We start from the raw sequence: 13382 nt of genomic DNA on the forward strand, positions 1-13382 counted from the left end.
CCCTATTGGTGGATTTGCCAACAAGCATTAGCCAATTTGTAGAACATTTACACAGTGAAGAGATGATCATTTGAATATTGAAATACTCAAATTCTAAAAAATACACCTTGTAATTTTTTTTAGGCAAGCAAGTTTATGGATTACCTGCATGATGTATGACGAATGTAATATATATCATTCAATTTCTCAACCTTCTAGAACGGAAGGGTTTCCAATGAGAAGGTAAAGAGAACTTTGCCAAAATTGATAAGATTGTCCGAAAATTTCTGGCGAAAAATCATACAGTACATGTCTTTTGTTGAATGATCTTATCAGTTAAACATGGCAAATATAAATTGAATTTTTGAAGTGCCTATAACCAACTTCGCAAAGAATAAAGCGGGACTTTTTTTATTAGGGGAGAGTGAGCACCTTTGGTGCTCTCTTTACATTTTGTTTTTATCTCAGCAGAAATAAAAGTGAGTTTAATCACAACAACTTTTTGGAACTTTACAAGCCTTCCATGCGTTTTATGATTGCATTTTTCTAATACATATGGTGAAAAAATCGTATTTCGCAAAGTTTGCGGTATCTGGATGCTTGAGTTGTTTTGCATAGTTGCACTTACAATACATCGTATAATCTAACCACAAACGTTAACAATTAGGTTTTTAAAATTTAATTCTATAATAACCATTCGGAGAGTTTTTGTGGAATCGTTTTCTATCTCAAAGTTTTATTTTAGCTTTTATTTTGTATAGCCCAAAAATGTTGATATACCAGAGGCGTCTAATGTGATGACAGGTCACTTTTCGTGGTCGATAGAGTTGGTATAATTCGGATGTTATAGCAGTACCAGTTCAGGTCAAGTATGAAATTCGCATAGTCCAGTGTTTCCAGTGTTCCCTACATTCCATATATCACTCGGTGTGATATGTCTTTACTGCTAGGCGTTGTTCCGTTCCATTGCATAAATTTAGAACAGCAAGCCTCGAACGAAATCAGTCACTTTTATTGATCGGATTCGGACAGAAATTTTTGGTGGGCAGTTCTTTGAATTAGTGAATGAAGTGAAGTGAGTTTTGCATGGTTTACCTATGGTTTTATTGTAGAAATGTATCTCGTTTTTTTTCGAAAATAATGAAATCAAGATAGATATGTTTTGTGTTCGAACTGAATTTAATAAGCTATTTCTCAACGAGTGTTTATTAAAAAATTGGCACAATACATCTGCCTGCTGTTAGTGATTCGCACGATTGTAATGTTATTATCAACTTCAGTCAAGAGGGGCATGAATAAGATAAGCGGCGAAAAAGCGAACTGCGGAGCGTTTTTGAAACGAGATAAAACAACTACGCAAGATAACAGCTTGCGTTTTTTGTGGCTTACGAAATTACGTTTACCACATAGATGAAAATATGGCTCACACAGCTGGGAGCTGGGAGCTTTTCTATTAGCAGAGACCTTAAAATCTGTTGAAAAAAAGTATTGCTGTATTTTTGAATTTATCTTCCCCTTTTGTATATTTTTTGTGAAATATCTACCATTAAGTTTTTCCAGTACTTACTTCCTATAATATTTGCCCGCAAATCATCAATTGAACGAAGTTAAGGAATATTGGGAGGTTTTGGATATCATAGGTTGGAATGACGCTACATAGTGCATAACACGCTTAAGACACACTGGCCATTAAGGCATAAGATTTCCATATTAAAAAAAACAGCAAGCAGAGAAAAACGCTCCGAGCAACTTTTTGGGTACCGTGTGGGTCCTAGAAGAACTGTGAAAATTCTTAGCTCGATTAGTGAAACTATATTCTTGGGTCCGCTGTTTAAAGTTTGCATGGGATTTCATATGGAAAGAGTGACTTTCCCAAAAGAATTCCTCCAGGAGTCGCCCATGTCCCTCTACAAATTAATCGTGGTTTTTATTGAAAATTTAACAAAGAATCACAGTCTCGAAGACCATGAAACGATCTGACACTTGTGGAAAAAGTTATTGATAACACTTGCTTACAAAATAAAAATAAAAATCTGAACTTCAACAAATGACATCCATTTTCAATGTAAAATTGTGTGCTGAATCCGTAAATAAAGTGCAAAAAATTTGCAGTAGAATATATCTTCGGTTATAGCGCATCAATTTGAAACATAATTATGTTAAATTGTAACATGCACTTTCGGTCGTCCTAACATTTTGTTTTGATACGTATAGTGGTTCTGACGTTATTTTCCAGTTTATAAGAAAGACGTTTTTCCAGTTTATAAGAAAGGATCTAAACGCGAAGTTTCAAATTATCGGGGAATCGCTTGTCTATGTGCACTCTCGAAACTGTTTGAGCTAATCGTTCTAGAGTTTTTGACTCATTGTTGTTCCAGTTACATCTCAGAAACTCAGCATGGCTTCGTCCCCAAGCGATCTACTTGCACAAATCTAGTAGCTTACACCTCGTTCATCGCTCGGTCAGTACAGGATCGATTCCAAGTAGACGCAATTTACACCGACTTTTCGGCCGCCTTCGATAAAATCAACTATCAAATTGCAATTGCTTAATTAAAACGACTAGGATTCTGCGGCAACGTTTTAGAGTGGTTCAAATCTTATTTGATCGGCCGTAAAATGTATGTTAAAATTGGGAATCATATATCTCCATTCTTTGACGTTACGTCCGGCGTACCTCAAGGGAGTCACTTTTCCTTTTATACCTAAACGATTTGGATTTATTTATTGAGTGCTTCAAGGTGTCTTATGCATGCTGGATGGATTTAAATGCTTCGAAGTGCTCAGTGATTACGTTTGCTCGAAAACATGTCATAAATTTTGATTATAAGATACATGAAACTTCGTTGAGAAGGGAAACAACAGTTAAAGATTTAGGGGTTCTTCTCGATTCCAAGCTTACTTTTAAGGACCACATTGCTTACATTTCATCAAAGGCGTCGCGAAGTTTAGGATTTATTTTTAGAGTTACTAAGCATTTCACTAACGTGCAGTATTTAAAATCGTTGTACTGCTCGCTGGTTCGTTCTACACTTGAGTATGGTGCAGTCGTTTGGGTTCTCTTTTACCAGAACAGTATTCAACGCATCGAATCCATTCAGCGTAAATTTGTGCGCTTTGCACTGCGTCACCTACCTTGGAGCGACCCTCATAACCGTCCTAGGTATGAAGATCGTTGCAACCTCATTGGCCTCGAAACGCTGTCTTTGCGTCGCGATGTAGCCAAAGCGTCTTTTGTTTCCGACTTGTTACTGTCTCGCATTGACTGTTCTGTTTTGCTCCGTCTTCTCAACATCGACATTCGTCGACGTAGTCTTCGTTCCTACTCTTTTGTTCGACTTCCCGTGTCTCGTACTAATTATGGTAAGAATGAACCCGTCAATAGTATGTGTAGAGTCTTTAACCAATGTTATAACGTGTTTGATTTCAATTTGTCTCGCTCTGCTCTTGAGAAATTGTTTTCGCGCGTCCTTTCTCGTGCTTAATAGAGCTAGCCTAAGATCTTTATAAATGTTATGAATGTACTGTATTAGTAAACTAGTGTTTAAGAAGTGTTAAATTTAAGCAGTGTTTTAGTGTTAATTTTTGTATCATTTGGTTTTGTTAACCGTTGGTACTTTGAAAAGATGGAGGTTTTCTGCCTACGGGAGAGGGAGTGTTGTTATTTACGAGTTTGTTGATTTTTTTCTTATTTTTTTCTCATTTTCCCAAGAAAACTGTGTTGAACAAATAAAATGAAGAATTTGAGAAAATTTTTCTCGAGTATTATACAACCTCGTTTGTCCAAATGATTCCAGGCTTCTGATAATAATTTCAGGCGCAGTGAAGGGATAAATCTTTGAATGATTAGGATGAAATATTGCGTGTAATATTTACATGTGTCATACAGAAAATAACTCTTCTGATTCAAAATTATTTGTAAACTAAATCCTCACGAGTCATAAAGTTCATATTTTGAAACTCTATAAATGCTCAACTGTGTTTTGCATAGTTTTAAAAAAATTTTAAAAAACCCTACGTATATATGATACTACAGTGGTTTTCAACCGTTCCATGTACCCCTTTTTTGAATATTGATCCCCATGATGTACCCTTTCCTGAAAATTGTTTACCATCATTACCCTGTAGGGTTGCTACCCCTCCGGTTTTGAACCGGAGACTCCAGTTTTTAGAGAGGATCTCATGTCCTCCGGGTTTTGCATCTATTTCTCCGAGTATAGTGATACGATTAATAATTTTAACTCAATATGTTAAAATAAGTTTCTCCGGTGTTAATGTTTACTGCTCCAGAAGCGGACCTTAACTGTTGGCCAGGTAGAAAAAAATGCTTCTTTGTTGGAACCTTCCTAGCGACTGTGATGACGAATAATCGAATAGTTTGTGCCCAGCAAAAATTTCGGAAGACATCGCAGTGTGCTTCACAGATGCTACCGCTTTCCTGCCTGCTTCACGGTACTTAGCTGTGGCAGAGTGCAATGGTTGTTCGGCTGCTGCTCCACAGCGTGAGTGGCCGGTGCTTTTGGATTTTTTTCGATAGCTAGGGAAGTGAAATTTAACACCTATCTAAATGGACAATACGGTTTACAAACACGATAAATTTACAGCTAATAAGAAAAGCTCAAAGTAGCGGTGTGCATCATGCTTTGCCAAAACAAAACAACACACGGTCAATGTGAGTCAATATTGGTGATTGATACTTGGACGAGTTACAAAAAGAATGAAAGAGTTTATACTTGTCTAATTTAAACTCAGCAGATAGGTCAGATAGGTTCAAAGTGATTCTATAAAAACCTATTCCAGGTCAGTAAAAAATTCCGGGTGAAACCCGTACCAAAGGTGGTAAACCTATTACCCTGTAAAAAAAATTTTCAATAGGATGAATATCACAATTTTACAATTAGAAACCTGTTCCAGGGCACTCTCAATAAGCATCTAAATTCTTGACATACTGACACAATATATAAAGACAAATACCCGACGGGAATGTTTGGATAACAAGTTAAAATTTGTCCCGCATAATTCACCCCCAACAATCATCCAATTTATCCCTGGGGTTGAATTCACCCCCGGTTGAAAACCACTAAGATACTACATACGTCAAATATTTTAAAACTAATTATTTATTTTCCTTTCTAGAACATCTACTTGATTATTTTGAAATTTCTTGGGATATCGAACACGACTTATTTTACGTTTAAAACCTCAAAGTCTGAACTTCAGAATGATTTGAGGAACGTAGAATATTTTGCAATTATACTTTAATGTCTTACGAAATGTATTCTAGTAAATTAAAGTTTTGTGGGCCAGGATAATAAAATCGGTACGTCGCGAAGCCTATGTGCATCAATATTATTTCAAAATACAAACTTGTAGATATTCTAATAACGTAAAATAAATTGTTAATAGAACAAAACATAACGAAAAAGGGGCATAAGTTATCATTTGTAAGACTAGTGAGAGCATTTAACATTTTGCGCCGTCATAAGTTTACGACATGTATATCAGGGCATAGTGGAGAGAGTAGTTTACACCGAATTTTGAACATAAACGATTCTATATGACACATGTAACATAATGCGTAGCATTTAATATCAATTTTCGTTAACTTATCACTTTACTGAACCTGAAATTATTATTATCAGAAGACTTGTGTCATTTGGATAAACGAGGTCGAATATTACCCCAGATAAAATTCTCTCAAAATTCTTCAGTTTATTTTACAGAGTTCTAACAGAGAATCCCTCATATATTACGAAGCAAACCCTGGAAAAAATTGGGATCGAGACAGTTTAATAAGTTGACCCCGAGAAACTCAAAAATTTCCATTGAACAAAAAATTGAATAACTTCAACAATTTTCATCGAATTCATACTGATAAGGGATTATTTTCATTGGTTTTTAGCAGGCTTTAAGTTCCACTAAAAATATAATTTTGAGAATTGCTTTATCTCGCCCAAAAATCTTGACCAAACAATTATAGTTCTTTAAAAATGAGGAAAAATTAAGAAAATTGATCAACAAACTCGTAACTAACGTCAGAACCATTAGTCACACTAAAACAAAATGTTCAGAAGACCAAAAGTACATCCATTCACCTTTAATATAAAATAATTATATTTCGTATCGATGCTCTTACGTTACATATTTTGAGACGCAACACATTTTTTCAAGTTGAATATTTTTAAACTGTACTGATGCATGAAGAACAAGATTGGATGGTTTTACCTAAAATTGTTCGCTTACAGCTATTTTTCCAAAAATGATTTCAAGTTGAAGTCCGTTTTCGTATTCCGGGGTGACTTTGATAACCTGCATGTTCACCCACATCAAGTTATTGATGTCAATGTTTTTCATTCAAATGTTTGTTTAAACTAATTCTAGAAAGATACTCATTGTTAAATAGATGTTAATTGGGGTTATATAAAGTATTTCAATGTACTGTAAAATTTGAGTAACCAAAATTTCTTTTATTTTGTGTCCAACTAGAATGAAAGATTCTGAAAACCTTTGAAACTGCTAAAATGGTTTTATTTCAGTGCTTTATCAATGTACAAACAGTTTCATCCATTTTAACACGTTGGAATATTGAAAATAAAAAAATGTTACGAATTTTAGCTTAAAATAATTTGAAATAATAGCCAACTAGTTTCACAAAAAAACGTATTTAAAATAAACTAACTCTTAAAACTAAATTTGATGCATCCCAATCTAAAGGAAAATAAAAACTCGCTTGTAATTTATTACTCTTGCTCAAATCTGAGATTTGTTTGTTTTGTAAAAAATAGACACTTTACGAAGCTTCGTAAAATAAGGTAAAGTCAAATTTCGTTTTTTTGCAGTTTGTCTACCCAAACACCGAACAATATACTCAAAACGTATAACAAATCAGTATTCAATAAGTTTAGAGTAAAAATCATTTCAAATTAAAATGATTCGGTAGACTATTCTGGTTTAATAAGCGATCTACAAAAAACGTTTCGAGTGATCAAAGTCACCCCGATGATCCAAGTCACCCCGATTTACGGTACCGTTATTTCGATATTAGGCATCAGAAATACCGAGGTAACTGATTGTAATAAAACTTTTTAGAAATTAGTAAAAATTGAAGTATTCCTATTAACAGCATAAAGTGTGTTCTGCTTCATTTTGGTTATGTCTCTGACATTACCAAGTCATCATTTTTTCTTTATCACAAATATGTGTTCGTCCTGAAACGGACGGTTTGTACAAGGATTGGTTCAGTGTTCGATTGGATGGTTGGCAGTACACCGCCCGGAGTAATGGTTACTTCTGACAGCACTTTGCGAATGGTCAGTTACAACTGACGCGGGATGATTCTGATCTTTTTGTCACGGGAAGCATTTCCTGCCAATTCCAACACTTCAACAGCGAAGTATTCCATCACAGCCGCCAGATAGACGGGTGCTCCGGCTCCAACACATTCGGCGTGGTTTCCTTTCCTCAGCAGGCGATGAATTCGGCCCACAACGAACTGAAGACCGGCACGATTCGAGCGGGACTTTGTTACCTTTACCACGTTCAGACATTTTTGTTTTTCAGATTTTCGTTTCACGTAGTAACTGCGTATCGCAATAGATGATGCCATTTTTTTTTTCTAACCTAACTTTACCGATATTAAACCTGTCGCGCAATACTAAGCTGGTTACTAGTCACGGACAGAACGAGGACGATTCTCCCCCAGCCAAGCTCTTTAAAGGCCTAAGAATTCACGGGAAAGGACGAAAACATCCGATAATCTACGAAAATAACATAGATTTGACATATTCATAAGGTTTTCCAACATTGACGCTAGTGGCTCCATCGATGAATCGATGGCAACAAATCGATTGCAAACCGCTATAACCGGCTTGGAATTAAATCGGGCTGCCAGCAGAAATCCGTCAGTATTCCGGCAGCTGTCAAAATTATCAAAATGGCGCTGCCAGAATTCAGCTATACTCCTGCCAGTTATGCCGGGCAAATTCGCCTTGTCCGGTTCTGTCTTTGTTTAATTGTCGCCACATTTGCAGCAAACTTGCAAGAAGGATACTTTTGGCAGATGAAAAATATATGGAGAAACAAAGATTTTACCTAAAAAAAAAACACAAAAAAGTAATGTGAATTTCATGTATCCAATTGCGGAAGACATGTTTTCATTATAATTAGATCCCCAGAAATTTTATTTCGCTGCCGGGTATCAGAGGGGAAATCTCCCAGGCACTGATCCACACGGATACGAAAAACTACCAAAAGTTGAGCTCTTTTGACTCAATTTCGGGGTATCGTGAAATAAGGTAAAATTAGGTGAACCGTGTTGAAGGTTTTATGGAACTCTTGAAGCTCTCCTTAAAACATAGATTGCACTTGTAGTGTGCTATAAAACTAGAAATGCTACTTGGGTAGTTTCCCTTTAACCACGGCAAAAACCACAACTCATCGACAGGTTTTTTATACTAAACCTTGAGTCAAATATGCCTAAATTTAAGTTGAATCTACTTAATTTTGAGTATACCTCAAACAACTCAAATGTACCTTATTCCATGGAAGGCCTCGACTAAGTCGAATATCTCTTTGTTTTTAACAACACTAATAAGTGCGAAAGCGACGCAAGACGCCAAACTACCTAAATTTAAGTTAAAAGAACTTAATCTGCGGATTGTTTTATTTTCCCGTGTAGCTATTGAGTTCTACAAGACGACGACACGAATGAACTTATGGTGAATGAAGTTCATGTTTGACTAGAAAAACTCATAGTAAGAGAACTGCGGAGAAAAAAGATGGGTGGGTAATGTCTGCGACATAACCGGAGAGATGTAGAATACATAAGGAACACGTTCTTCAAATATGTTGATACTCATTAGGATTTTCGGACAAAAGCTGATTTGGGCGAGGAATATTTCAAATTATTCTTTACAAAAATGATGGTGGTCCTGAAAAGGACCGGTTTTGTTGGCGTTGTTGGCCTTGGTGAGGGAGATGGCTAACGATGAAATTAATTGTTAGCATGAGGAAGTCGCGTAGTACTGGCCAATGGAAGAACAGATAATAATTGATTCCTGAAAATCAATTTTTCTTTATTCATGTAAATTATACATACTTACAAATCTAACAGAAGATTTCTGATCATATTTCTGAATCATTAGTGCGAACATTGTGTAATTTGGTTAAGTACAATGAAAGTTACAAACTTTCCAAACTCGACCTTCTGTTCCTTCAGAAATATTGAAATGGGGTGTCTATATTAAACCGTTAGTCGTGGTCACAATAAAAAAAGATGGGTGGGTAATGTCTGTCACATAACCGGAGCGTCGTGATTTCAATTCGAGACGTTAATTTAAATCTAATAATATTCAACAGAATCACGTTTGAATGGGAAATTTTCAAATAATTCTCTATGGTAATAATGGTGGTTCTGAAAAGAACCTTTGGTATCGGCGTTGGTGTTGATGGTGATGCGCTGGATCGTTGGATATTTTTGGCATGATAGTTACGTGCCTGGCGAACTGTTTTGTAGCCTCGAATAAAACGACAAGACTGGCTTCTTCGGGTACCATTACGGCTGAACTTTATAAGCTTAGCTCGACTTTGAAATCCTGCACAATCTCACGAATCAGACACTGGTAGGGCCATTTTGTTTGCTACTAGCACGGAGCTGCACAAAAAAATCATTTAATGCAGTTAGTTCACGGGGGCTGCCAAAAAGCTTGAATAGAACCATGCGACTTCAACGTTTCTCTTAAACACATGCAACAACACATTCGTTTTGGTAATACTGATAATAACAGTAGAAAGGAATGGAAAAGCAGTGCACGAAACGAGCGAGAGGATAATTTAAATGTTTGTTCCGTGTGCAAGCTACTTCTTTCCACCCAACGTATTATGTTGCTTGTTGAAAATTTGCTACACACCTTAAAATGAAATTTTCAGTTTAACTCTCACTAGAACACAATTGATTGGTCCTGAAAAGAACCGTTGCTTTTATTGTAATTTACGCCCACTCCCACAAACCGACCAAGTAGGCATCACTGGCTTCATTACGGCTGAGTTTTGTAAGCGTAGCTCGACTTTGAAGTAATACACAACCTTACGAACCAGACGCTGGAATGTTAGCCAGCGGATTAGTTGCTCCGTTGCCCTTTAGTTGGGGCGAAATACTAGCATGGCGACAGTTCCTGATCGGTAGTTGGTTGCGATGGGCCACCAGTAGCTGGGGCACTTTTGCGGACCGTCATCATCGCCAACTGCTTTCCTCCGGTGGACTGGCTGCTTGCTAGTGCTTGAACGAATACGAATGATGAGAAAAACCGACCGACCAAAATATTCATATATGAAAACACGAGAAAGCACTACTATCGCTCTCCCGCTCGTTTTCGTGCCATTCCTGTGCCTTTCCTTTCCGTTCGGCTACCAATACTAGCATAACCAAAACGAATATTCTGTCTTTCCATCGCCTTCAATCTAGTGGCCAGTGCTAGCAAACTTGCATGTTCAGTTTTTCAATAACAACATTCCAACAATATTTTCAAAGAATGTTGCAGATTTGAAAAGAAGGAAGGAGAAGATTTTCACAAATTTAAATTCTTTTGTCTTATTTTTTAGCGCTGATAAAGGCTATTTAGTTTGCTACTAGCAAGGAGCTGCACAAACAAATCGATTTATGCAGTTAATCAACGGAGGCTGCCAACAAGTTCGAATAAAAGCATGCGACTAGTGTACTTTGCATGTTCTATATTTTATCAATACTAGAGAGGATCAATAAAATAATTCAAATTGTTATAGCGACATGCAATTGTGGCAACACTGGCCATGAGATGGTGGGGGAACACGCACATTCGTTTTAGTTATGATGGTAGTAGCAGCAGAAAGGAATGGAAAGGCAGTGCACGAAAACGAGCGAGAGAGGATAATTTAAATTCTCTTTCTTTCTTTCCACACATCGTATTTCTTATATTGCTTTCTGAAAATTATTTGTTATACACCATAAAATGTAAATTTCAGTTTAACTCTTATTAGAACACAATTAATTGGTCCTGTAAAGAACCGTTTGTTTTATTGCGGGAGCATAATTCAGACGCACTCCCTGCGGACACTGTGAGCCAGTTTAATAATACAAACCGACCAAGTAGGCATCGTTGGCTTCTCGGGGCATCAGTACGACTGAGCTTTGTAAGCGTAGCTCGACTTTGCAGTCCTGCACAATCTCAAGACCCAGACGCTGGAACGATAGCCTACTCTGTTGCCCTTTAGTTGGGGCGAAATTCTTGCAGGGCGATAGTTCCTGATCGGGTTGCGATGAGTCACCAGTAGCTGGGGCACTTTTTCGGCCGTCGTCATCGCCAACTGCTTTTCTTCGGTGGACTGGCTGCTTGCTAGTGCTTGAACGAATACGAATGATGAGAAAAACTGACCGACAGATATTTATATAATCGCGCTAATATGCACTACTATCACTTTCTCGCTCGTTCTCGTGCCGTGCATGAGCCTTTCCTTTCCGTCCGGCTTCTAATGGCCTAACCAAAGGAATATGCCGTCTTTCCCCCACCAAGTGCTCTCGTCAAGCAACCCAATGCGAATAACCATACGAACAAACATGTAGTGGACCTATATATAAACTTTTCATTATTTTATTGTTCGGTTGGTCTACCATAACGACGGCTCTGTGCGGGATGGGCTGAAAATTTTCACTTTTCCGAGTCGTTTTCGAAAGATTTTTCAAAACGCATTTTTTTGTTATTAGTACATGTTATACATACTTCAAATTTTAATACAGCATAGAGGAACATATTTGCAACAAATTGGCCTAAAAATCAAATCATTCTGTTAAGTATGATAAAAGTTATTAACGTTCAAAATCTGACGCGGCGCCGCAGCCGATATTTTGAAACGGGACCCCTATATTGAAACCTTAAATGTATTCTACATTAAAAAACAGCATTTTTGGCAACGTATGCCCTGCCATTGTATGGCAACACGTCCAATGTTATAAGGATAGGCAATGTTCGATTGGATTCGTTTTTTGACAGCTAAACACGAATCCAATCGACCCAAAATGGAGTCTCCGCAGTTCTCTTTCTAGAGTTTTTCTATGTTTGACGATTCTCGGTGGTTTGTTTACTTCTGGAGTAAATTTAGAATAGGGCGTAAGCAGCCCTGTGCAAACTGTTTGTTGTCTGAAGCTGCCACCAAATGCCAGTAGCGCTAGCTACGCTTCATATGTTCAAGGTCTGTTCACATGAGCTGTACAACACAGTTTAAAAGTTGGATTCAAAACAAGTAATTATTAACAATATATTGGAAATCACGCTTTCTCTTGCATCGCTTCTTCTCCACAAAATCCAAACACTTTTATCACTTGAGTATCAGTTAAGCACATCAGAATGACGATTGTTTGCTTTAGATAAGTTTCAGGTAAAGTTAGCAATATTGGCTCGTTGCTTAAAGCGCGTTCGCTGTCATTTTTGGCAACTGGCCGAGCCAAGAAGCCAGCTTGTGTTGGCTTCACTCATTTTTCAAAGAAACGTCAAAACATTCACGCTCTTGGACGTAAGTAACATTGAGACCCTCTCTTTGTTTACTTTCTCTTTCGATTATTTCATCATCACTATAACACTTTGCACTAATTTTTAAGTGCATATCAAAAGCCGTACTAAATGTCGAAACGACCGAGTAATAAACAGAAGATAAAGGCCCCAATGAGAAGCTCTCATTGTTTCTAATGTACTATTCTAAATTTTATCCAGACATCGTCAGTTGCGTGAGTTCGAGTGCAACGGGTGCTCATCTGTTACATTCGAACTCACGTAACTCCAATGTAAACAAACCACCGAGAATTGTCAAACGAAGTTCATTCGTCTCATTTTGTGGGATTATGTCGATTGGTGTAAAACCTAATGGTGGATACGATACACCAATACACCCTGCACTCACTAGAAGCAATCAGTTCGCTCAATTAATGTATCATGAGAGAGTGCGACAGAGAGAGATAGAGTGAAACGTTGGCGTTCGAGTATATTATGGAACAATGCACAATTCTTGAGCGTTTTTTCAAAACGTCATATCTGCAATGAGTTACTCTCTTTGTTTACTTTCTCTTTCGATTTTTACGGCGTCACTATAACACTTTTCACTTATTTTACAGTACAGATCGAAAGACGGTGGTTTTAACTAGCATATTATGCAAAGAGTTGAGGGATAAATGTTAAAGTGACTGAATTATTAACAGAAGAGAAAGTAAACAAAGAGAGTAACTCATTGCAGGAGTTTTTCGTTTTGAAAAAACGCTCAAGAATTAGGCAATCCATTAGACGTTTGTTTGACAATTCAGCGGTGGGTTCTGTCAACAAGTCTACTCCTGCGAACAGAAAAACTCGTCCGACAAACAACTTTGTTAGTCCGATTCGTTT

At 37.2% G+C, this 13382-nt stretch overlaps 1 protein-coding gene across 1 annotated transcript in view; it reads right to left on the reverse strand.

The window, feature by feature from the left end:
• Positions 1-7585, reverse strand: part of LOC131680823 (serine/threonine-protein phosphatase 6 regulatory ankyrin repeat subunit B-like) — a 29150-nt gene extending 21565 nt beyond the window's left edge. The window contains exon 1 of the mRNA XM_058961534.1: positions 7349-7585. Coding sequence (XP_058817517.1) covers positions 7349-7585 — 237 coding nt within the window. The remainder of the gene's footprint in view (positions 1-7348) is intronic.
• Positions 7586-13382: the final 5797 nt, after the last annotated feature.

The sequence above is a fragment of the Topomyia yanbarensis genome, chromosome 2, assembly GCF_030247195.1.
Source record: "Topomyia yanbarensis strain Yona2022 chromosome 2, ASM3024719v1, whole genome shotgun sequence".
Lineage (NCBI taxonomy): Eukaryota > Metazoa > Arthropoda > Insecta > Diptera > Culicidae > Topomyia > Topomyia yanbarensis.